Genomic DNA, 22,076 nt, shown 5'->3' on the forward strand with positions numbered 1-22,076 from the left:
TAGGTTCTTACTACAGTTAGTACAGTTAACACCTATTCTCCACAGACATACACAAAATTTTTAACTCAGTGCTGTAGCAAATCAGACAAAACATTCGGTATACCTTTTAAATGGTGTCCTTGGCCCGGTCTGACTCTTCCCATTTGCAGGTACAAATTGGTTCTTACCCCGGCTGCCCAATCATGACCTTCCACCAGGGGACCAGTACTATGAACCCTGCTCGCTATGCCAATTGTTATGGGGAAAATCACCAGTCTTGGAGTCAGAGTTGGGGTTCAATGACAGAGTGTATTGTACAAGGAAATACCATACCCCCGGGGAGAGAAAGATACCAACAGCACAGTGGTCAGCTGAGATTCTTCTCTTGACCCGGAGCACATGTCAAGATACTTTTATACACCTTGTGATACAATAGGTCAGTGATGAGATTATTGCCTTGCTAACATGATTTGTTTATGACGATCATTGCAGAACTGTTGATAGTCTCGATACAGTCATTGTCAGTTCCAGCGCAGCCTTTGTTATTAGTTTTAATGCAGACATTGTCAGTTTCAATGTCTGCGCGGAAGTCCGTTGCTGTAGTAATGGGCGCTAATCGCTCTTCCTGAGAAGGATGATTACTGCAGCCCTAGCTATTAGCACTTTGTATTGAGTCCGTATCAAGTTGTTAGCATTTCTATCAAAAGTGTTGGCTGGACCCAGAGACTTCGGCGAACAGTGCAGGTTACTCGTGTATTCTCTCTCTCACCTGCCTTAAACTAATCAACTGGGTTGTGAGTACATTGTGCTGGCATTCTGGTGGCCCCAGGTAGTGTCTGTATTTGCTCTGCTGTCTTTTTCCATATTCTGGTCCGGCGGCTATCTTAGGTGTCAAGTGGCCAATTGATAGCTCTTGTGTGTCCGTGTGTCTTGTGTCACCCTGCCCCGTGCCATCTCCCACTTCAACTACTACATCTCATTAAGTAAATGCAAGTACATAAATCTGAAAATTGTTTAATATGATCACAAAGGCTTTGCACAAAGTGCATTGCTGAAGACAGAGTAGAAGAAATATTGTCATGCTGATGGGTGTAATTCTTTTTGGCTCAAGATCAATTAATATTAGGTCCCAATGTATTTAATTCTCATTGTTAACACCTTCACTTTGTGAAGCCAAAAAACACATCTAAAATATTTTTAAATTTTTGTTTCTCTAGGTTGTAGAAACAGAGTGACACATAACTAAAACAGTTAAAATCAGTAGAAGTAAATGTTGCAAAAACAATCACCAGTCCAGATCCAACGTAAATGTTAATGTTTAATAAATCAGGGATTCCTTCTATGGTACATCTATAAATCCTTCTTAGATGCTTTTTCATTTCCTTCATTTAATAATCATCATTCACAGGTAATTCAATACATAAAACAATTTTTTTATCTATATTTTAAAAATTATTCAGATTTCTAAACAATATTTTCTCAAAAAATCAGCATTAATACATAAAATTCTGACAGTGTATTCAGGGCAAAATAGTGATTTGATAATCTGGAATAACATGGAAATATTCTCCTACACCCTTGATGTTGTTTAGATTAGGTACAGAATTTAAAGAATCCTGAATGTATAATTACTAATCAAAACTAAACACAAGTAGCAAAATTTGCAATTCATACCAAACTGATAAAGCCTAGCTAATTTTATTTTAATATAGTTCTCTGCATTTTTTCCAATATTTGATTCAGCTGACTCACCTCTCTTAACTAGTTCAAGAGCAAAAGCTGTTGTGATTGACTGGAGCTTAAAATCACAGTCAAAATCAATTCAATCAAGTCAAACCTACTTAAAATGGAAAATGTGAAAGTCTGGAGTACAATGTAATTTAAGTTCAGTCCATTTTGTTCATTTTCTCATAGCTTGTCAATTGAATCACTGTGAATATGATCACTAGCAATCAATTCCATAGTCATCCCAGACAATTACAGATGAAGTAATACTTGGTCTAGGTACTATAAGGACATTCCTTTCAATGTGTCTCAAGTATTTTTTTCAACATTCAAAATATTGAAAAAAAACCTCTGAACACCCGGAATGGATGGAAAGTTCACCCCCATAGAGGTGGTCAATGATCATTGAAGGGACTAAATTTGTTGTTACCCCATTAATATGCCTTTTTTGGCAGACGAGAAGAATCTTTGGCAGCAAGCCAAGACAACCTGCCTACTTGAGAAGGAGGGGGAGGGGGGCTCTATTTGCTTCCAATTTGATGGCAGAGGCACAGATGGGAGGCAAGAACGTAGGCTCTGAAACTACCATGGCTGGTGCCTCCAATCCCACACATCCACACTTTGAATGGGATCCTCAAAAGTGGACTCAGCAACTCAGCATTGTGGTTGCTGGTCTCAGATTGATTACTAGTTTTTGTCATGGTGTGTCCAGGTACAGTATACCAAGAAACTCACACTTAAGTACCTAACTGCTAACCAGCAAACGTTCTCAATGATGGGGACAGTGAATCAGTTGTGCATAACATGCCCAGCCCACTCTCAGAGTACAAAATTTATAATCACAGCCTTTGTTTAGGCTACTGATTTATTACTGATGTAATAGATTAAAGTGCAATTTAACTTCTCAATTAATTATAGCAGTAATCTTCACTCAGGTAGTTCAAATAAACTGGAAAGTGATGATGTGAGCACTAATTACTTTAAAATTAAATCATTTAGGAAAATTTACATTTTCTTATGTTTGGACAGCAAGATTTCATAGAACTGTTAGTTTTCTTTTGCGTTGTGTGTCCACTGTAGTGCAAAATGTTAACAATTTAGCTGGTGAATAATGAAACTTAATCTAGTAATCAGTGTCCTTTTTAAAATATTCAAACACATAATCAACATTACATTGCTATTTTCTGTTTTTAGATCATGTCATCATGTAAGATGCAAACCCAATTTAATCTTATTCTTTCACGATCCTAACCAAAACAACTTTCCACTAAGGTTTTTTGTTGTTGATTATTCCCTCAGTGTCTGCAATTATGTCAAAGTATTAACAACATTTTTGAGTTGGTGACTTGAAATTACTCTGAGTTGATGCATCTCAAAAATATACTGTCCATAGTTAAGCTGAAAACAGATTAACACCCCATAGGTCCATATAACTAGAACAACAGTCAAATCTATTTACATCAAGAAGAGACATGCAAATTTATACTGTGCAAAAAAGAAATAAACATAAAACAATTTATTATAGTATTAACTTGAACAGAAACAAATATTAGTTATGTAAACGAGGAAATTCAGATGTACCCAAAGTAGTATCAATAGAACAATAGATTTGTGCATCAGTCCACAGATGCCTGAGTATTGAGTCAAATTTGGCTTTGGGATGCAGCGGGCACACATTTGCAGAGGCCAGGCTTTTATTCTGGTCCAGTTGAAAATGAATGTCTTGGGGATATCTTGAACATGTCATCAACGGCCTTGAGTTCTTTCAAGGACTGTGATTTTTACGCTTGTTTTTCCTACCCTTTCAAAACTAAAACTTAAATTCCCTTGATTTTTCCCAAGTGGCCTCCAATGATTACTTTTAAAGGTCACTGGTTAAGGCACTCAACACCTGATATAATCAAGCGGAGAAAGTGTCTGTAAACTGTACTTATTTATTTTTCAGTTTTGCAGATCAGGGTCCTAGATCTGATGTCTTCCTAATTTGCTTTCTGAAACACCTATTTTTATTTTCAGAGTGATTAAAAGTTACCCAGACACTTCTGGCACATCTGGGCATAGCAACTTGCAATCCAAAATCGGGAAGTCACATGCATATTTTGTGTGTGAAAATCAAGCAACCATGAACTGAATTTATCCCCTGTAAAGATCTTCTATGAATAATTGCACTTTCCTCTGCCAAGTCCAATTTTTAAAATACCCTGAGAATTTACATTTGTGAAGCATTCAGAGCCTGGTCTAAGAGCAGCTGTGGTATTAAGGTGCTGCAATACCAATAAAACTTCATTGATATTGAGCAAGGCTTCGAGAAATGTGTTGTGAATCTAATTGTTGCAAGAATAATTAAAGATAATGATAAAAGAGAAATAATATACTGTACTTCTTAATGCTTTCCTGAGGTATCCTTTTGATCACTAATATTACTGAACATAAGGCACAATTTATGATCATTAAGTGCTGAGGTCAAACTTAAGACTGGTGGGATGCAATAGGTCTAGAAGGCACAGCTGGTCTAGGAGGCACAGCTGGTCTAGGAGGCACAGCTGGTCTAGGAGGCTCATTTGGTTGAGGAGTTACAGTAGGTCTAGGAGGTGGAACAGGATTTTGATAATTTGGTGCATAGGCTATGTAAGGTACTGGATTTTCATTTGAAGCATATTGCCTAAAAACAAATAAAAAATATGACTTTTGATAATAATAACATAAAAATGCAATTTTCACTGTTTTATTAAAATTATCATAGTAATGATAAGCTTGCAAGCATTTATTCTCAGTGACCAAGCTGAATGGTGTGATGCATGTAAAAATGAAGCCAATTCTTTTATACACCAATAAGAAATACAGAGTCTCATGGAACTCGACAAGTTGGACAATTTCAATGTGTTGTTAAATAACAAGACAAAACTACCAGTCAGGAAGTCTTGTTAAGCAATTAATAATAAAGTAACATTTAACAAAGCATAGCTTTGACAACCAGCAGTATTCCTGTGGCCGGATTCATTTGTTGTAAAGACATCTTTAAAACCATTGAAATGTAACGATAGAGTTTGATTAATAACTCAAAAGTTATGGCAAAAGACAGATTCTGATGTTAATTTAAACAACACAATAAAATCATTCTTAAATTATCTACAGAAGGAAAAATAGGTAAAGTTTATACTACTGTCCTTATATTTCCCCTCCCGACATAAATCTAATGAACATGTACTGCGTTCAATACAAGGCCAATATGTCCTCCAAGAAGTGCAATGCTCAGAACTGAATGCAGTATTCTTGATGCAGTCTGACCAAGACTCTATAATGTTATAGCATAACTTCAACCCAATTATATTCCAGTCACCTTGAGATAAAGAAATATTAGGCTTTTGATTGTTTTATGTGTCTACTCAATTTTAATGATTTATGCACATAAATACCCAAATGTCCAGATCTTCCTCAGTTTAGTTTCTCACAATTTGTAAAATAACCCAAGTTGTCTCTCTAGAATCCAAATTGGATGATCTCAACCCATAATGCACTCTTATAAATTTTTATATCCTTTATAAATTCCTGCTGCTGTCCGCTTGATTTACTATGCCTCCTAAATAGTGTCAGATTTAAAATCTGCTGAGAAATTTCCTGTAACACTAGCATCAAGATCAAAGGGAAACCTTCTGAACAGGATGGGATGAATGGAAACATAACCCTGAAGAAGAATTCTCTACTGCACATTGTTTATTTCATCTTTATTTGACACTTCCTACTCAGCTAAACAACGTTTGCTGTCCCAAACCCCTCCAAAACATTTTGTATTTACAATTTTTCTTTGAGAAGGTTATGCAATATCATGCAGCCTTTTAATGACTCAATGCTAGCTTCTTTGTTTTCCTTCCATCTGCAGATATACCTCCCACTTTAGCCCATATTCCACTAAATGTTGGATAGCTTTAAGGGGTGGATAGAAGGCCTCCCAAATCCTCATGCAGGATCCATTGATTCTACCCAAAGTCTCATTTCTTAGATAGAAAAACACAGCAGAGAAATCTCATGAAAAATGAGATGCTTGACCAGTTAATTTGTTTTTTTGGTGTCATTGGTTGAAAAGACTCATCTGAAGTCCCTGCTCCACTTTGGAAAAAATGCTATGTTGTCTTTTGCATCCAACTGAATAAGCTGACAGGGGCTTGGTTTAAAGTTTCAGCAGAAAGACTGACTGCCTGTCTGCACTGTATAGAAGGATCAGTCCAGATTATGTTCTCCAGTCCTGTAACAGACTTGAACCCATGACCCTTTGATTCATAGCTGAGAAGACAAACACTCAGCTAAAATAATCCTACTTTCCTGCTCATTCTATGATTGAACAATTGAAAAAGCATAAGTCTTGGAAATATTATACAATTATCAATTCTATCATGGGGGCTGCATGGCCTTTATTTTAATGTATTGAATATTATTTCCATTTCAGTGAGATTCATCTAAGCACAGTGAAAAAAATGACTACAGTGAGTTTTGCATTAAATGAACATACCTGTGTAAAGTAATATCTGCATAGATATTTGAATTTGCAGTAGAAATAACCTAAAATACAAAAAAATCCAATGTATTAATATTTCATCCCTTACCCTTGTAATGTTAAAAACATACTACACCATGAGACTTCTGATTAATGTAATAGGAGAAATAAACATGTTAATGTGATTGCATGAAATTTGTGTGTTGTTTTAATGGATATATTAACCTATTTCTTTGAATAGAAAAGACTGAAGCTATGGGGAATACTGAGACCACAGACAATTTCACCTTGAGTGGATGTCAGGACAGTTGCTACTGAAGAAAATTGTTTCTTGTGAAAGCCATTGCCAATAATTTTATCTGTAATGAAATGTACTTACCAAAGCCTTTTACCTTTCTGGGTGAATGGGAAATGGAATGGAGTACAGGGAAGGCAAAAATCATCTATGTAATAACAAATGCAGTTTGACAAGATATAATTTTGTTCAAATTGGAATCAACCTTCATAAATATCTAAATTGTAACTTTGCAAAATATTTGGGGCACCACAGTGGCTCAGTGGTTAACACTGCTGCCTCACAGTGCCAGGGACCTGGCTTTGATTCCAGCCTTGGGCAACTGTCTATGTGGAGTTTGCACATTCTCCCTGTGTCTGCATGGGTGTCTTCTGGGTGCGCCAGTTTCCTCCCACAGTCCAAAGATATGCAGGTCAGGTGAAGTGGCCATGCTAAATTGCCCATAGTGTTCAGGGATGTGTCGGTTAGATGCATTAGTCAGGGCAAAATGCAGGATAATGGATCTGGGTGGAGTACTTTTCAGAGGGTTGGTGTGGACTTGTTGGGTCGAAGGGCCTGTTACCACACTGTAGGGATTCTAATTCTAAAATCTATATGAATGTCAGCTCCATTATCACTTGATCTGATTGATATTTTAGCAACATTAGTAGGAAAGTACTCGCACATGTATGATAATATGGTTAAGAACATACTGTTAACCAGGAATATTATGATTTTAATTTTATGGTATAAAAGCGATATTGAAATCATAGTGATTCTTACTTGATTATTCCTCTGATTACCATGGTTTGACAAATTGTTCTCTGATTGTGTTCTGGTCTGTGTCCTGTAAGATAAAACAGTTATGTGCATAAGAAACCCCATAGCTAGTAATGAATAGCCTCAGATTTTCCAATGTTAACAAGGTTATATAGTTTTCCCAATTCAGATTTTAATCCTGAGCAAATAGTAGATTTTGTAAAAGTTTTATCTTTTGAACACCTCCCCAGCTAATGAGCAGTGTATTACTTATTCTACATAACTAGTTGCAATAAACCTCATTCATGCACTCCTGTCACCTTCATCATGTACGTGTTCAGCTTAGTTCGTATGCAGTTTACAGCTAAGGTAGAGAAACATCAGCCTGGGTTCCCATTCCTGACTGTTGTCCAATGAGCTTTAATCGCAAATGCAGAATTGGCCATCTAGTGAAATCAAGGTCGAGCTTGGCTTTGGATGCCTCAAAGAAAAATTCCAATATTTGCCGTCTGAGTTCACTCATGAAGAATAGTAATTAGGCAGCATACTTGAGAGTGGCCAATGCCCATACAACCTGAACATCTTTAGGAGATACTGCCTTCAGGATAAGTAGGGAGAAACCACACAGTAGAATGAAATCAAAATAAAATACCAGTGGATAGGAAATAAATCAAACTAATAGAGACACAATAAATAAGTAACAGCATTTCTAATGAAAAGTTGGAGGTGAACTCCAATGTCACATACGTTGTGTGTGGAGCTTTCCTCTTTCTCCAGCGTTGTTTTATTGCATTACGGTTGAAAAAAATTATTAAACCAATGAAAATTAGTATTGGGACCACCAAAAGGAAAAATATTAGCAAGCCATCTCGAAGTGAAGTATCTAAAGGAAAAAAACAGAAAAGACTCCTTAAATGGTATTCCTACAATAAATCAATTTGCATATTATTAATGATCAATTCCATGGCATGCAAAAAGAAGATTAAGATTCACTATTTATTATCTTATATTTATATTGTTGGTAATATTGAAAATTTGAAAGAAGCTGTTTTAAAACTGTCCAGGTTTTAGGAAGGCTTTACATTAAATGTAATAAATTGGAAAGATTGCATCTCTAATCAATTAAGTGTAGGCTGAGTTACTGTATTTGTGATCTGAACAATTGCCAGGTGTGTGTTTCATGATATCTGCATTGAGAATTTCCTCAAGGCTACTCCCGTTCCTCCATCTTGACGTCAGCAGAAACTCTATTTCAACATGTAAAAGGAATTTCTGAAGAAGCTCTACCAAAGTTACTGTTAGTGAGTGGGAGATGATCCAAGGAACTTCCTGGTGGAAAAGTCTGGTTTACTCAATAATATCTTTTAACTGTTATTGCTGAAAATATATTAATTTTTGTCTGTGAATGTGCCTTTAGGTAATTTAGAGTGGGTTAGTTGGCTCGGTCCCTGTCCTCTTTGGAAACCTGGATTTATATAATTTAAATGTTGGCTATTCTTTAGAAATTAGATTGTTATGTATATAGTTTTCTGGATAATAAATAATTCCTCATGGACATTCAATTGTCAAACAAAAAAGAGTGGGAGAGATATTGGAAAATTTACCTTGGCAATGAATCATTAAATTGTTTTGAAACTCATGATTAAATACACCCAAAGTCCAATCTATGTTATATTCAAGGAGCTAGAAACTGATTCACATCGACCTATTGGGTTTTAAAGAATTAATGTCTTCTTTGTAAAAATCCCTAACAATGAAAAGGTATTTGGAAGTTCAATAAAGGATTTTTGTTTCCTTTACGAAAAAAGCAAAATTTAATGTAGAACTATGCTCATAATCTAACTTAATACAATAATTTAAATAATCAATTATTTGTAATATCTATTCACATATATCATCAGCAATCATAACAGTTGCATTTCAATTGCAGTTATTATGCAAAAATGTGAGAATACACCTCTTGTACAATAATGCATCTTTTTAAAAAATACCTATGCGAGTGGGTCCACTATCTATGCTTCCTCCAAAACCACGAGTGTCACAATTAGGTGGTGCCCATCCGTCTTCACAATGACAGTTCTTGTTACTGTTACAAATCTAATAAGATGCAAATAGTATTTCAATAAAAGATCACAGCTACAAAAGTACTAAAGGTAATTTACCCTGATTGCTATGTTATGAAGACGCGGGAGTACTATACCTTTAAGAGAGTTAATAGCTAGCAGAACTACCTGACACAGCATCAAGTGTTCTGAACAAGATATAATGTAACATTTGGTCAAACAATTCGATTAACTGGTTGACAAAACAGATTTGAATTAGGCCAATCAGTTTAAATTATACCCTGAAAAATACCAAACTCCAAACAAGTCTGAATTTAGTGTATTGACAATCTTAAAAGCCAATGACACAATCCAATGCTTTGGGGGTATAAGACTGAGGAAAATTGAACAGTTGAGAGGAGAACTGCCAATCCACCAGCATCTGCAGACTGCTCAGAGAATAGCTCTCTTAAAGGTACCTTTATCGATAAGTAATCTATGAAACAGAAACCCCTAAGAAGAAGATGACAGAGGAAGATATAACGAGAAGATTTGATATCTGGCTGGTTATGAAAATTTGAATTTTTGGTAAATCTTAACTGGGAGTTTTAGCAGAGTAGTATTATAGAAGGGAAAGTAAAAGATAGGTTAGAAGAAGGAGTTGTAAATGGTTGTTAGTTAGTTATTCTCTGTTATACTTTAAGAAATAAAGCTGTTAATTTTTACTTTAAATAGTTCTTGGCTTCTCGAATTTTCACAGATTACTGCATGGGATATATCTTTTCTGTGTTGCTGGTTTAAATTAAGCTAGAGGGTTTACCATATGACATAACAGTGGTCATTCTAATGTTTTGGTCATGTCAGCCTATATTTCTACTGCAACTAATGACATTTATCCAAATTCTTCTGCTGAATTGACTTTAATAATTCACTACATCTTCTAAAATGTTGTTACCATTCAGAACTGCATCCTCTACAAAGCACTATTAAGAACCACTGGAATAAACTAACAATATCTATCAAACAGTGGTACTACTACAATAAAACTGGGCCCACGAAAATATCAAGGCTAAATGCAGATTTTTACTATTAATGGTAGAGCTGTATAGTGGTAAATTTCAAATAACATGAATTCAAAATAGTTTCAAGCTAAATAAAAGACTGAAAAGTTGAAACTAGAATGCTTAACTTTGACAAAAGTAGTTTTTAAAATGAAAATAATTTAACATTTAAATACTTAATACCAATAGGTACTTTACTGCTTTAACAAAAATTGTTAATAATCCCACCATTGTTAAAGGAAAATAATTTGGATTGCAATATAGTCTCACTAAATAACAACTAAATAAAATAACTTTGGCTGTTTGAGAAAATAAATCCAATTCCAGCATCTGCTTGTTGTTAATTTTCAAAATAAAACAACATATTATATCTTCATAACAAACGTGAAGCATTAAGTAAACAACCATGATAATAGGAAAACCTGTGACTAGGACGATAATCATTCTTACACCATGGTTGTTGCATTTCCCTTTGATATCACAATCAAATCCCAGGTTGCTGGCGTTTACACATTCAAAATTTATGCAGGCCTGAAAGAGTATAGATAATTAATTAGATAAATTAATATATAACAAATTTACAGATACTTAAATTTTCATTTGAATACCACAATACCTGTACCACAATTGAGAATACCTTTTCTCATTTGGGCAGAAATAGAGTATTTAATATTGTACATCCGTGGGGTGGAGTTGTATCAAGAGTGTGGATATTCAAAAGTGCTACATGGGCTCCCATCAACACTTTTGCTGAGGAAGCCGCCTCAGAAATAAAATATGTTGAAAAATGTTCGGTAGTTTGGTCATGATCCTGGTCTGGAGCATGAGATGTTTCCCATATGTTCTGTTGTTATGGCCATGTTTGCCTTAACCTATAAGTTATGTACCATCAAGATGAGCACAGGAACCTTCAGTTTAGAGTTCCTACACCTTGAAATGATTTGCCACGTTTTGGCTTTGGGGAGCCTCTGCAAATCTTTGTGCTATGAAAGGATTTGGTACATCTGGGTCCTGACTGAGTGTCCAGGCATTAGACTGTAGATTTTCAGGGGTCCTGTCACTAACAAATGAAACTTTGTGTTTTCGCCTGAGCGAGATTTCAATCCATTTAAAAATTATCCACTTGCACAGATTTATAGTCTCATACGTCTTTAAAATCCTCTAACAGTATTCCATTTGCACAAAAAAATCTACAACTTGACAAGCTTCAAATAAAATAAATTAAAAATGATTTCAATCAAAATTTCAAACAAAATAAAATGGTAAACAGTTGAAATTGGGAGGCTTGAGTTTTGAGAAGATTGTTTTTTAATAACAATAATATAAAGTATTTAAATACTAAATACTGAAGCAATAAGAACCATATTTTATCGCATTTTAATGCTGACAAACATTAGCTCCAAAATGGGTGCTTTGCTACAGCTCACTGGCTATGGGAAAGCAAAATACTGGCTGGCTATCACAGTAAGTTAGCCAGCAGATCAGATTTATGGGTTGTTAGGGCATTGAAAGGGCATAATCCTGCAATCAGTGCATGGGCCTCAATGTGATGGCAGAGCGTTGAACTTGCTTTATGGGTCATTTTTATGTGGCCACAAGCAGTTTGCTGAAAACTCATGGTTAGGCTCCACCACATACAAAGGAATAGAGCATACACTTTTTATCCCTTTATAGTTCAAAAGTTGTAATCAAAACCCTACAACCTACCTTGGACCTCAACTGGCATATTTAGGCAGAAACCTGCAGGAAGCAGATGGACAGATTACCCTCCCATTTGTACATGACCTATCAATTACATTAGATTAGCCATTAGCAGCATTGTGTAGCCAAAGTAGCCTTTGATCTTTGGTTATTGGCTGCCCATTGTTTAGGTGAGAAACAGTAGGCTGCCAGTAGAACGTTGGTCCTAGTATGTTTAATCAAGCATGAATTGTGGCTTTTAGAGCAGTATGATTATGAACAGAAAGCTTGACTCAAAAAGGTAATGAAGGAATAATGGCAAACTAAATGGATACTAGTGTTGGAGGAGGACAAAGAACAAAGAGTTACTAAGGAAGAACACTAGGAAAACTGTACAGGATAAATGGAAATAGAGAGTGATGCACCCATTGTCACTGCTTACATAGAATATAAAGTATCCAAAAATATTATGCTCAACTTATATTTAAGATCAATTGTTTGAAATTAATGGGCTTAGTAGTGACCCCAAAATAGGTCAATACTTCTGAAAGCCATACAATCTCCATCGAAGTGAATAATAATAGAGAAATGTAAAAGTGAAAAATTGTGTAATTCGTTACATAACCAGCAGTCCCATCTGTAGCATATTGACTGTAAAACAATTCAGTTCATAACTTTAAATCTAAATAAAATCTCTGATCGTTCCACTTTCATTCTATTCCTGTACATTGACTCTTTATCTTACCTTGCCTTCGTTACAGCCAGTGCCTGTGTTTACATAAGAAGGATCAGTGACATCTGTACCCACGTGGAAGTCAGCATTCACACAATTAATGCCATTAACATTCGAAGTGCTCGTATCAACACCAAAAGGTCTCTCTGTCACTTTTATACATTGAATTTTGCCACATCCAGCATTACTGAAAGGAGGAAGAAAACATGGCAACTTTTCAAATTAAAAATAGAGTGATATCTTTTTTGTGTTTAATTATTTTACAAGCAATACCATACCTTAGCGTACATTTCTTAAATTGCCGGTTTTGGAATCCACAGTTCCCGAATCTGTCCCCTTGTCGATTTGCATGTTCAAAACACACATCTGGTGCACGCTCTGAAGCTGTTAACATATCACAGAAACAGTGTGACAAATTTGTCTGTGAAATAACATTTCTTGTAATCAAATAAATATGCACAAATCCCAGTATTAAGCACTTTATTATCACCTAAATAATTGAAAATCTTATCCAACAGTTAGATGTTTCACATGAACAATGGCATGGAATTGCAGCATACTTGTTCTTGGGATTTAACTAAGGCAGGTATGGTCAAATTTATTGGTGTCAGAAGGTTAGTACTGAGCCATATCTCCAGGGATACTTCAGCCCCATGACTTTAGGTTATAATGGCATTTTTTTCTGATATAAACTTAAAATAAATTTGAATAAAGATTTATATTTCCAATGATAACTGTCATACTTACTAGAGCCAAAGAGTACCTTGCATTGTGCATCATAGGTCTGACACAAACCATCAAAGCAGTATGTTATACCATTTGCACATGGATAACCATTTTGAATAAAGACATCAGGCTGGCAAAACTGTGAGGAGCCATTGCAGTACTCTGGAAGATCACAAACATTCACTGCTCCTCTGCACAAAGTCCCTGCAACACGGAACTATATAGAATAATAAGTCTGAGAATTAAACAATGTTTATTAATATTGCTTTTTCAAAGTTTTACAAAAATAGATAATTCTATTTATAAGCTTTCAAAACTTTAATAGTGCTTAATAAAATGAAATGTAATAGGCTTTATAAGACAATAGGAGAAAGTGAGGACTGCAGATGCTGGATATCATTCCTCATTCCTGAAGAAGGGCTCATGACCGAAACATCGATTCTCCTGCTCCTTGGATGCTGCCTGACCTGCTGCGCTTTTCCAGCAACACATTTTCAGCACTTTCCTCATTCCTGAAGAAGGGCTCATGCCCGAAACGTTGATTCTCCTGCTCCTTGGATGCTGCCTGACCTGCTGCGCTTTCCCAGCAACACATTTTCAGTTAATAAGACAATAGAGTCATAATAAAACAACAAATAACTAAAAAGCAAGTCTATTTACATTTGTTTCTATTTGATATAGCAAAGAAACAATTTATCATCTCTTTATCATTTAGGCATGAATAGGAGTGAAAAGGATGTTAATGGGTAATATAAGCAGAATACTTTTCCAACCTATATTGCAACAACCTCACGTATATTTCAAGGCTCCATTATGTTTGCATACACGCATGGAACTCTAAAGCAGAAAATGCCTGCTATGGATGCTGTCCCAGTGATAAATTATCCTGTTATATAATTTAAAGGCCAGCTGCAGATCACACAATGCCTCATTTCTCCAATGATAATGGAGTAGAGCAGGACCCACAGACAAGCTGCCCAACAAGAATGTGAAAGAGAGACAGTCACATGAATACCAGGAATAATGTATTGTGTCTATGCAGAGAGATCTAAGGATTTGTACTGCCCTGTAATGTTCTATGTTCTAAGAGTCACTTAGGACTCAGAATGTTGGGTGGAATCTTCACAACCCCTGAACATTCTGGGCAATGACAAGCCAGTTGTTAAAATGTAGCAAGAATGGAAAAATAAAATTCTTAACATTGAGGAAAAGAAGTCGAATTCTCCACTTAAGGTTGTAACTTTGGGACAAGAACCCTGGTGGTATGCAGCAAGAAGCCTAACTTTATGCGTTAACATCTCATGATTTATACTACAACCTAGTTTATTTACAGTTTGCGGTTTGACGAGTAGAGAGATTTGGAATCATGTAGCAAGAAAAGACCCTTGAGGCCATTGAGTCTACACCAACAAAAATCTACTTTAAATGCACAGTATTCCCACTTTCTAGTACCTGGCCCATAGCTTTGGAAATTATGACATTTCAAGTGCTCATCCAAGTACTGTACAAAGGTTGTGAGATTTCTTACTTCAACTTCAATCTCAGGTATTGAATTGCGGAAACCGCCTTCAATGTGAAAAAAAATTCTCAAAACCTCTCTAAACCTTAAAATGATTCCCTCTTGTTTTTGGCATTTCCTCTAACAGGACAGCTGCTTTCTATCTAACCTTTCTGAAATACAGAGGCTGGTATCCATCACCAAGTCACCCTTTATTTACACATAAATAGTCCTTAATTTAGTGCTGCCTCATTCAAAGTCAGCTCTCAGAGTCTCAGTACTTCTGATACTCCCCTTTTTATCTGTCAGCCAGTGCTCCCTCGCTGGACCAGGTTAACAGCACCAATTAGGGAACTCATATTGTATGAAGTCCACCTGACTGACTTCATTACAATCACGACAATCCATGCCCCTTAAAATCTTACACACCTCAATCAAGTTCCCTCTCAACCTTTTCTGCTCTAAGGTAAACAACTCAACCTTATCTAGCCTCTCTTCATAGCTAAGTTGCTCCGACCCAGGCAACATCCTGGTGAATCGCCGTTGCAACCCCTTCTGGAGCAATCATATCTTTCCTATAGTGTGGTGGACCAGAACTGCAAACAGTTCTCCAACTGTGGCCTAACCAAAGTTTTGTACAACTTCACCATAACATTCCTACTCTTATAATAAAGGCAGGAATCCTGTCTGCCTTCTTAACAGCCCTATTAACTGCCAATAAAAGTGTGAGTGGATAGCTGGCAGCTATGAGTTTCCACAAGTTCCTCTGGGTCTCCATCTCGACTAATATTCCCCAACATCTCAATTTCCGCCTTCATCTATCACCCAAGGTGGTTGGCATTGAACACGCACCAGCCTTACCACATCATCGTGGCACATCTCTGACCTCATTTATACACAATTCACTACCTAAATACTGCAGTTTGGAGTGCACCAATACATTTCATTTCAATGCTGCTGCAAGAACATTTTGTGGACAGTGGCAACCACATGTCTCAAGCATCAGAATAGGGTCTGCCATAGGTCTTAGCTTGTCCTTGTAGTGCTGATTCATTTGGTACCTACATTTTGCAAAAGGACATTAATGCGCTGCTGTGAACATTGTTGATAAATGTATTGTGATGAAAGACAGTTGAATCATGAGTGAAATTTGGTGAATGCCTTATTCTCTATTAAAATATGAAAAGCTTTTTTTTATAATAACTTGACAATTCTGATCCTGTTGACTTTAACAGAAGAGCTTGTTTACTTACTCTGCAGTTCTCACAACACTTCCCATGTGCACATTGTGACCCTGATGTTAGGGTACAAGTGGCTGCATTGCAACAAGGATTAGAGCATTTCTAGAAAAATAGAAGTGAAAGATAACAGCATAAAATGAACAAATTTACTTATAGAATTTCTAAAATTTGAACCAGTTGTTAATCCCATTTTTGTGTTTGATCTTAGCAGTTTTTTTTCTGTAACTTTACAGTGTAGTCCACTGCACCTACCATCATAACTGTCAAACATAATACTGCACTAGGGGAGAATAAAGGTAACACCAAATGGATTACACAATTAGAACTTCATTTATTAAAAGTATCAATTGTTAAATTATAAATGACATTTTAACTACAATGACATGTTCTGTTTGATGATTCATTGAGTAATCAGTTTAATTTCTCTGAGATGATTTGGTGAGGTCCTATTGCTCTGTGTTATTTCTTGATGATTGACCAAGCTGTCAATCATCATTAGATTTTATCATTGTTACAATGACAATTAATGCCTATAATCACAGAGTGAATTTGATACAGAAAGTTGTCCCACTAAACTTAACAAAGACATAAGGAAGAGAGATATAGAGCTTAAGGAGATTGGCCAAAACCTTGATAAAATAAATCAGTTTGAAGATAGATTAAAAGGATGAGAGCAATGAGGGAGGCAGGAAAATTTCGAATAAGAATGATGTTGTCCTCAGTGGCTTAAGCTGTGGCTGATGAGAATGAGGCAAAGTGAGGAGGGAATTTCCAAGAAGTTGAGCATAGGACAGGGCTGCTGAAGGTTGCAGTTGTGGGGGTGGGTTGACAAGACCATGGAGAGGCTTACATGGATTGCTATCACTATGGATTGCTAAACACTGGTACAGCAAACCCTGCAAGAGTGGTCATAGTGGCTGGCTAATTACGATGATGGACTCGAAATCCAGTGGGGTCTCCCAACACACATTCAAATTCTGATGATTACGTTATTTAGCATTCATCATTTAGGGTCTTATGACATGCAGTTAGTCCCCATCATTTTCTTTTGGCTGCACAGGCCCCTGGGACCAAAAGTCAATGACATGCTGACAGCAATCATAGTGCATGGAATATTGGAGCAGTCCTGCACAAATGTGCAATTGAACAGCTCAGAGGGAACATTAGTGACAAGGTGATAGTGTCCCTTAGCCTGGACCAGAAGGTCCAGATTCATTTCAGACATGCCCCAAAGATGTTCTTACAGGATTAGGCAGGTTCATTAAGTTTTTTTAACAAACCAAAAAATTTAAAATTTGGTGCACTAGTGTTTAGAATCCAATATTATTCATCAAGAAGATGAGTGAGGGGTGCAGAAGGAATTATGAGCAGCTGAGTTTTGGATGAATTTAAGTTTGTAAATGATCGAGAATGAGAGGTCAGACAGGTGAGTATTGGAAGAATCAAAATGATAAGAGTGTCTATCTTTATGTTAACTAAAATAAGAGATTTCTAAAAATTGGAAAAAATGTAATGAGGTTTGATGTTTAACCTGTGGTTTACCGCAATCACATTCTTCTCCCTCATCAACAATGTTATTGCCACAGGATGGTAAGGAATACTGATCTTCTAAGTTTGGTTCATTTTGAAGACATTGTCCACCTCCTCTCTCGATGAACCCTACAAAATCATTCTGACTGCAGTCACTGAAATTCCTTGAATTTCTGTAATAAAGAGAAAATGTATAATGGATATATGTAATTTATTCCAACTAATTGTTAGCCTGTTAGTTGCTAAATTAATGTTGGTCAAACAATTATCTTGAACAATGATACTCAAGACATTGATCATCTTATTTCTTTAAAGGAAAGCTGTAATTACAGTTGCTATTTAGATTGTGTATTAAATTAATATGGTGGATTGGTTATAAGACCATAATAGGAATAAGTAGGCAGTTCAGACCCTCGAGCCTGCTCTGGCATTCAATAGGACCATGGCTGATCAAGTGCTCTTCACACCCACTTTCCTGTCCCTTTCCTACAAAGCTTGATTCCTCTGCAGGTCAAGAATCTGTCTATCTCAACCTTCAGTATACACAAGGACTCTGCCTCTACAGTTTTCTTTGGCGAGAAGTTACAAAGACTTACAACATTGTGAGAGAAGAAATTCCTCCTTATATGTGCAGAGATTTATTATCGTAAGAGTAGAAAATGTTCAGGGGATTTAGTACAGATGCTCAAAAACATGAAAAATTTTGATAGTGTAGTTAAGGACCAGTGACAGACTGGTCAGTTAACTTTTTTCCCTTTATTCCTGCAGGTGATATGGTGTTGCTGGCAGGTCCAGCCTTTGTTGTTCATTCCTACTTATTTTGAACTGAGTGGCAGTTAGGTGCTCTTAAAGGCCAGTTAAAAGCCAACCACCTTTCTGCAGGTCTGGTGTCGCATGCAGGGCAGAGCAAGTAAGGATGGCAGATTTCTTTCCTTATAGAATAGCAATGAAACAGATGTGTTTTCTTGACAATCGACAATAGTTTCATTGTTGCCATTACTGAGGATATACTAACTGAAGTTCAATTCTCTAGATCTGAACTCATGTTTCACAGCGTGAGCCTTGGCTTCTGGATTACTCACCCAGTGACATTTCTGATGAAATATGACCTACTCGTCTTGTTATGCTCTGAAAAGCCTGAATTTAGGTGGCAGCAGGTTTGGTAATAACTTTGGTAAAGTAATTGGAAAATATTTGAAGCAGAAACCTTGTGGTTAAAATTATTCATTTGATAATTCTTTCTAAACATCAACACAATGGCCTCTTTCTATGGCAAAGCATTTCATCAATCTATGGTGAGATTTTACTAATCCGAAAGAATTCTATAATGTCTGTTCTTTATCATATCTGATCCCTGTTATCATACCTGTTATCCCTTTTCTTTCCCAAGTCAATCAACTGTATATCAAACTTAATTGTAGTAATTGTTTCTATGGCTTTTTGACATTTTCCGCATTTCTCTCCTTGACTTTCTTATTTTAATGTGCCCTTGAAATTTAAATCCTTCAACCGACCAGATAATTTGTCTGGATAATTTTGCCAATTTCATCTATAATCTTGAAAGCATCAATTATACTAAATCAGTTCCATCTTTTCCCCATAAGAGAACAATTCAACTTCTTTCTTGGGAAAGGTGTTGAGGTGGAGAAAATAGTTTGCCTCTATGTCTGTGTGCACTGTAACATGTCACCACGGAATTTTCCTTATCCTTTTACTTTGTGCTATATTCCTCTAAGTTGTAATTGATATTTATTTGAAATTAAATCTTAAAATTATAGAAAAACAGTGGAAAATAATTTCCTTTTTTCACATAATAAACTGGTTTCCTACTTACGTAATTGAACTGAACATTATGCAGCGGCTAGTTGGGCAATCACATGTTCGTGGATCATCATGGCTGAGGCCCATGTTATGCCCTAATTCATGAGCAAGAATTGTTGCTGCTGTTGGCACATTACTGTTGGCAAACTAGTTGAAAAAGAAATAGATTTGGTTGATTAGAGGAAAAAACCCTTTAGAACAAGAACGACTTACACTGTTATAGCATCGTTTATGTAATAAAATGTCTCAGGCATTTCACAGAAGTTTCTCAAACAAAATTTGACCTGTGAACGATGTCGGTAACTTTAGGACAAATGTTCAGTCAGACATAGATTTTAAGTTTGTAAGCGGGTAACTTTTCATGTGACCTGGTTTGGAAATAGGAACTCCAACCCAGATCTGAAATCATAACCAGTTAGGTCAGATAGCCAAAAGCTTGGTAAAAGAAGGGTAGCTTTTCAGAAGTCTCTTCAAAGGAAAAAAGTGAGGGAGAGAGTCAGATAATTTTTGTGAGGTAATTCTATAACTTGAAGCACAAACAACTAAAGTATGGCCATCAATAGTGAAATAATTAAAATTGGGAATACTCAAGAGGCCAGAATTAGAGGAGCATACATATTTCAAAGTAGGACCAAGTTATGGAGGGTTTGAAAACAAGGAAGATAATGCTTAAATCAAGACATTGCTTAATAAGGTAATGTGTAGTGATTGTAACAAGGTCAGCCAGATGGACCTCATAGAATACGAATTCCCTGTTTAGGAATGTTAAGCTGGTCCAATCATGGGGCCGTGACTGACAGATAATAACAGGAGTGTCAAACATCCTGTTCACTCTGACAACTGGCTCTGAGGGAGCAGGGTCACTGCCAAGGACTCACTACATGTAAATAAATGGTAACCTGGGGATGTGATGCCAACTGCTGTGGAGTTATTTCATTGGCAACAAGAGAAAAGAATGCTCTTGAGGAAATTCGCTTACAACAATCGTCTTTGAGTTGGGGTAAGCATTTCTAGCATCTTGCTGTTATTTAGGGAGCTTGACTCATTCAATCCTGCTGTCAATGATTGAGCCCAGGATGTAGAAAGGATGCATTCCTTTTTCCAGACATTACTGCACTGGGGCAGATGAAAAGCAACTAATAATTCTCCTGACAGCTAGTGGACCCAAGGCTTTTTTGGATATCCTGATCCCAAACTTCCCTAAGACCCCTAATACTAAACCCTTTCAAGAGTCGATAGAATTAGTTAAGGAATATTATGACCTCAAGCCTCCTGTAATTCTAAGGTACTATTGGTGTCACTTGGCAATTTGAGAACCAGGGGAATCCATATCAGGATTTTTGACAGGGTTAAGATGATTTGCAGAGGCATTTTACTTTAGTTGTACCCTAAATGAGAAGCTAAGAGATCATTTGGTGTATGGGATTAATGATGCAACTGTGTAAAAGTGCCTACCAGCTGAAGCCCAACTGGTCTTTAAACAGGCACTACAACTGGCTTTATCATTTGAAAATGAGGCAAGTGGAGTGTATAAGTTGCAGGGTAAACCATAGCTTTCAGGGAAGTGGAGAAATAGCTGTCATCCTCTAAGGTGTTGGCACACTATAATTCCAGGTGAGATCTGGTATTGACATGCAATGCTTCCCCATATGGCAGTGTGCCATATTAGCACATAGTTGGCCCAATGGAGAATAACACCTAATAGTATATGCACAGCGAAAGTACGTCCAGATAGAGAAGGGAAGTTTGGCAGTCTTATGTGGAGTTAGAAAGTTCCACCAATATCTTTATGAATATAAATTTGTAATAATAATGGACCACACACCTCTGCTAGGTCTACTTAAAGAGGACAAGGCAGTGCCACCCATCGCTTCAGGTCTAATTCAGCAGTGAGCTCTAATACTAAATGCATATAATTACAAGTTGAAACACTGTCAGGGATCCTGAAGAAGGGCTCATGACCGCAACGTTGATTCTCCTGCTCCTTGGATGCTGCCTAACCTGCTGCGCTTTTCCAGCAACACATTTTCAGCTCTGATCTCCAGCATCTGCAGTCCTCACTTTCTCCACACTGTCAGGGAGGCCAAGAAACAAATCCGGATGCATTGAGCTGCCTCCCACAGATACTTCACTGGTGGTACCACTACTGGAAGAATGGCTTTATATTTTCTGGACACACATCCAGTCACAGCTGACAATATCAGACTTTGGATGCAGAAAGACCTGGTCCTGGCAAACATGAAACAGCTGGTAGTGATGAAGAAAACCAAAGATTGAAATTTTTTTGGATGTGGAGAAGCCAGAGCACACAAGGGGATAGTATATTATTATGTGGAACAAAAGTAATTGTCCTAAGTGAAGGTCACCATCAGATACTGGTTGAACTCCATCAAGATCACTCAGGGTTTTGTTGACATATTTGCAAGCCTTCCCTTCTTTGATCTATCTTGTCAACAGTTCAAATTTTTTATTGAAGTTTTTATTGTACAGGTTAGAGAGGTATCAGGACCGTATA

At 36.7% G+C, this 22,076-nt stretch overlaps 1 protein-coding gene across 1 annotated transcript in view; it reads right to left on the reverse strand.

The window, feature by feature from the left end:
• Positions 1-1,279: 1,279 nt before the first annotated feature.
• Positions 1,280-22,076, reverse strand: part of zgc:174164 (uncharacterized protein LOC570656 homolog) — a 55,215-nt gene continuing 34,418 nt past the window's right edge. The window contains exons 11-22 of the mRNA XM_043712671.1: positions 19,575-19,708; positions 17,742-17,913; positions 16,223-16,312; positions 13,493-13,688; positions 13,024-13,129; positions 12,758-12,932; positions 10,783-10,863; positions 9,221-9,326; positions 7,977-8,112; positions 7,254-7,317; positions 6,212-6,261; positions 1,280-4,366 (exon numbers count right to left, since the gene is read on the reverse strand). Of these exons, the coding sequence (XP_043568606.1) occupies positions 4,174-4,366; positions 6,212-6,261; positions 7,254-7,317; positions 7,977-8,112; positions 9,221-9,326; positions 10,783-10,863; positions 12,758-12,932; positions 13,024-13,129; positions 13,493-13,688; positions 16,223-16,312; positions 17,742-17,913; positions 19,575-19,708 (1,503 nt within the window). The 3' untranslated portion in view covers positions 1,280-4,173. The remainder of the gene's footprint in view (positions 4,367-6,211; positions 6,262-7,253; positions 7,318-7,976; positions 8,113-9,220; positions 9,327-10,782; positions 10,864-12,757; positions 12,933-13,023; positions 13,130-13,492; positions 13,689-16,222; positions 16,313-17,741; positions 17,914-19,574; positions 19,709-22,076) is intronic.

This window comes from Chiloscyllium plagiosum, chromosome 22 (assembly GCF_004010195.1).
Source record: "Chiloscyllium plagiosum isolate BGI_BamShark_2017 chromosome 22, ASM401019v2, whole genome shotgun sequence".
Classification (NCBI taxonomy): Eukaryota; Metazoa; Chordata; class Chondrichthyes; order Orectolobiformes; family Hemiscylliidae; genus Chiloscyllium; species Chiloscyllium plagiosum.